The sequence below is a fragment of the Vitis vinifera genome, chromosome 7 (genome assembly GCF_030704535.1).
Source record: "Vitis vinifera cultivar Pinot Noir 40024 chromosome 7, ASM3070453v1".
Taxonomy (NCBI): domain Eukaryota; kingdom Viridiplantae; phylum Streptophyta; class Magnoliopsida; order Vitales; family Vitaceae; genus Vitis; species Vitis vinifera.
The window spans coordinates 16,656,549-16,660,671 of record NC_081811.1 but is presented as its reverse complement, the minus strand read 5'-3'; the positions used below and the strand labels follow the sequence as shown (position 1 = coordinate 16,660,671).

Sequence of the window (4,123 nt, the reverse complement as noted above, 5' to 3'; positions counted from 1 at the left end):
GATAATTTAAAATAAATTTTGAGTTAATTTTATCAAATAAACTTAATATTTAAAAGTGAAATTTAAGTAATAAGTTTAAATCAATAATTTAAATTAAAATGAATTTAAAATAATCAAGTAATAAGTCCCAAAAGCACAATTGCCAAGAAGAAAAAAATGTTTACTAAGTGGTTAATCTCGACCATGATAGTAGGCTTTCTGGAGTGCAGGTATTGTAGTTGACTATGGAGAGAAGTGGTGGCAAAGTCACCAAATGGTAACTATTTATTACAGGAGGTAAGAGAAAAATAATAAAAAGTACTTGTAATGTAGGGGTAGCAATAAGAGATTCTTCATTTAATCATGAGAAAGGATTTAAGTCCCCCTTGATAGAAGGAAGACGTGGAGAATATTCGCCACCGGAGAGTGGACTGGAGAGGAGTGAGGAGTAAGGAAAATATTTCTTGGGAGAAAATGCCAAGTAATTTTGAGCAGAAATACTAGTACACATGCGTATTTTCCAATTTGCTTTTACTCTTCTCTCGTGAGCATTGACCAAATGATCTACTCTAGCCCGCTGCTGGGTATTTTTAGGCCGTACCAATAATGTAGCGAAAACTTTGCATCCTTGCTGAACTGGATTCCTACCAGGCTACCACCACCCATCGACCCTCATTCATTCCAGGGTAAGCTTAATTATATGCTGCATGTAAACTCACATGACTTTGTTTCCTGCTTTAGACCAAATTACTACCCAAACAACCCGCTTACTCTATTTATACAATTATGGGAAAACCCCACCGTTCAAGCATCAAAAGTTTAGTAGTTGGGAGAAGAACCAAGAAATTAATATGATATAATATAATATTTACTTGCAATTTCTTAAACAAAAAAAATTAAAAAGACATATTGGCTTGCTACTACTAGCAATTGAAATGAATCTGTTTCAGCGGTGGGCTTTTCTGCCATGCCTGCTGACCTGATGCAACCATCCAATTCCCTTCAAGGCCTTGGTGAACTTCACAAGATTAGGCCTTCCCATTCCCAGATTCATCTTCCCTGCTGAGAATTTCAAAGCTTGTAAGCAACACAATTGCCTATCCATCCCTTCCTCCTCCTCCTCCTCATCTTCCTCCTCACTGTAGTAACCCACCTCCTCCCCTTTCTTCTTACTCTTTTTCCTATCATTTTTTGCCTTGATCACCTTGCTCGAATCCGTCTCGTATGTCTCCCAAAGCAAGTCCATGCCTTCGCCCCCGTCTGCATTGTTTCGCTCCTCAAAGAGCTTGCAGGCCAGCGTCCGCTTCCACTCCTTTTCCTTCCTCATTGATCCAAAGCTCCCCAGATTCTCCATATCCCTTTTAGGAGAGTAGTAGTAGTCACCTTCACTACTTTGAACACTTGCAGCCACCATCTGCGAATTGTCTGCCCCTTTTGAAGTGTAGTCTCCACCATTATCGGCAGTCACTCTAAGTGCGATTTCGCCAATTTTGCTCCCCATTCCCTCGGATGCTCCTGTGGTCAACCTTTCTTCCTGTCCATCAACTTTATCGGACTCTGCGCCAACTGCCTTGACTTTCTTGTCTTTCACTTTCTCAGATATGTTTCCATCCTCACCCACCTCCAACAACCCTTCTCCTCTCTTTTCTTCTGCAACATTCTCAGTTTTCACCACCACCGCTCCTTCAAAGGCCGGCAAGCAGTGTTTTTCCTCCGATTCCAGCTCCAAAGGTTGGCGCTCTTCATCTCTTACCTCAAAGGTAGCTGCCTCGAACACAATCTTGTACGCTTCAAGCTCCTCAAAGCATCGAAGATCTTCACATTGACCGTCCACAATTGGCCGTAACTTGTCCAGAACAGACCCGCATTTCTCAAGGAGAAACCCCAGTTTGGAGTCAGAGGATTCGGGGGAGAGGAGAAGGGTTGGAGAGACAGTGAGAAGAGCAAGGACAAGGAGGAAGGTGGTGATGAAGAGGGGGGAGAGAAAAGAGAGGAGCTTGAAGATGTAGGGAGAGAAGAAGACAAAGTACAAGAAGTAAAGAGGGTGGGAGATAATGGAGGAAAATAAGAGCATTAAGTCAGAGAGGAGAAGACTGATGGAGAAGTGAGGTTTGTTAGCATTTGAGAAAGACAATTCAGACATTTTTTTCAGGAGATGAAGAAGGGGGACTTGTTGTAGAAGGGAGAGCAAAGGGAGGTTATGGTGCAAACTGCTATGGGAGAGACAAAAGAAAAAATTGTGTGATTGAGGAAATGAAAGCGGCGTGAATAAAGGGGAGAGACTGGAGAGAGACGGGGAGAGAGATGGACAGAGATGGAGAGAGAGAGAGAGAGTAACTAACACTTGGGGGAAAGAGGAAAAGCACCTTTAGGAACAATGCTCTTTCCATAACCACCACCCCCACCACCCATTTCCCTTTTCCTTGTCTAAATGACCTAAACATCCTCCCCCTGCGTGTCATGTGTCAATATAGAAAACTAATTTACAACAATTTTTCAAATTCTATTTAGCCTCACTCTGTCAACAATCATATTATCTTATATATTTAGACCATGCTTAGAATAAGCTTTTTACATTTAGTTTTAGGCTTTTAGCTCATAATTAAAATTATAATAATATTATAAATGATTATTTATATAAATTAATATAGGATTTACATGGGATTAATAGTTTTTTTAATAGAATATTATTTTTATTAAGCTTAAAAGATGGGTTAATGATTTTTAAAGACAAATATTCCAAACACATCTTCTTCTTTTTTAAGATATAAAAATAAAATTAATTTTTTAAGGTTCTATTTGATTCTCAAAAAGTATTAAGAAAAATAAATAAATACAAAAAAAATTATTTTTCATATTTGATTACACAGTTAAAAATACTAAAAAAAATTCAAATGTGATTAAATTAAAACAAATTTCAAGTAGGATATAAAAATAATTCATTCATTTTAAATCTATTTTTATTTTTTATTTTTTTTACTTTTTCTCTCTGTTTTTTTTTCATCGTATTTTCCTTCAAACTTTTCAAGAACTAAACATAACCTAAGGAGGTATTTGTTTTTTTACTTAATTATAAATAAAAGCTTAATGTTTAATAGCATTAAATATTATGTTGTTTGTTTTTGTAGTATTTCATTTTTATTAAGTATTAAAAAGTAAAAAAAAAAAAAAAAAAACAATATGATATTTTTTTCTATTAAAAAAAAAACTGCATATTTTAGTTTTTTTCTATTTAGTAAAAAATTTATAATAAGTTATAAAAAAATAAAAAAATAACTTAAATTTTAAAAACAAATTAGTTTCAGCAAAAAAACTAAAAAAACAAACACCACCTAAATCTATTTATTAATTAACAAAAAAAATGATTAAACTTGGCATAAGTACTTAGAAGGGTTGATCCTTTTCTTTGTAGGCAGAGAAAGTATCTAAAAGCATCTTTCTAAAACTAGCAAACACACCTCCCAAAAATCATAAATGCAATTGGGGGCATCTCATTCTTTAAAATAGCTCTACCCTACATTACACTGACCAATTCCAAATTGATGAAAAGTCCCTTTTCTTTTCCTTTCTTCTTCTTCTTCTTCTTCTTTCAGGTTTTTTTTAGGGTTCTTATTAGCAAATATCCACCACTTGGACATGAGACAATGGTGGGTGTCTGAAACGTGAACCAATGTGCTACCTGATGGACTCATATGTTAAAATATAAATCTACATGTTCTCACCATCACCTGTTATATATAAGACTACAAACTATATTCTATATATAATGGTATGATGCATGCAGCACATGAATATGAATATAAAGACAAATTTGACTTATGGGCATCCTTGGCTTCATGCCAACTCAACTATTTGTTTCTTTACCCAACTATGTGTTTGTGTACGTTCAAGCCCATACTTGCTTTGTTTATTTTATAATCTCATTTTTTTAAATTATAAATTAAATTTTAATTTTGGGTTCCCATTTTTTATCTGAAACCCATGGTACTTTTGCAGCCTGTCCCATTTGAAAGAGGGTTTTTAACCCTAGAAATAGCTTTGGAAGGTTAGGGGTAACTTTTAAGCTATGTATACTTCACAAAAAGATTTAAGTGAAGAAAAAAATATTAGGGAAAATATTTTTTTAAAATTTTTGATTAATTAT

The 4,123-nt window shown here is 35.0% G+C and overlaps 1 protein-coding gene across 1 annotated transcript; it reads right to left on the bottom strand.

Annotated features, from left to right (window-relative positions):
• Positions 1-805: 805 nt before the first annotated feature.
• Positions 806-2,367, bottom strand: LOC100259312 (uncharacterized). The gene has a single exon (XM_002265346.5). It carries the CDS (start codon positions 2,120-2,122, stop codon positions 926-928), a length of 1,197 nt encoding a protein of 398 aa, XP_002265382.3. The 5' UTR covers positions 2,123-2,367; the 3' UTR covers positions 806-925.
• Between the last annotated feature and the right edge of the window lie 1,756 nt (positions 2,368-4,123).

Excerpts from the sequence above, each read along its gene's own strand:
- LOC100259312 (XM_002265346.5), bottom strand. The coding sequence starts at position 2,122 with ATGTCTGAATTGTCTTTCTCAAATGCTAACAAACCTCACTTCTCCATC.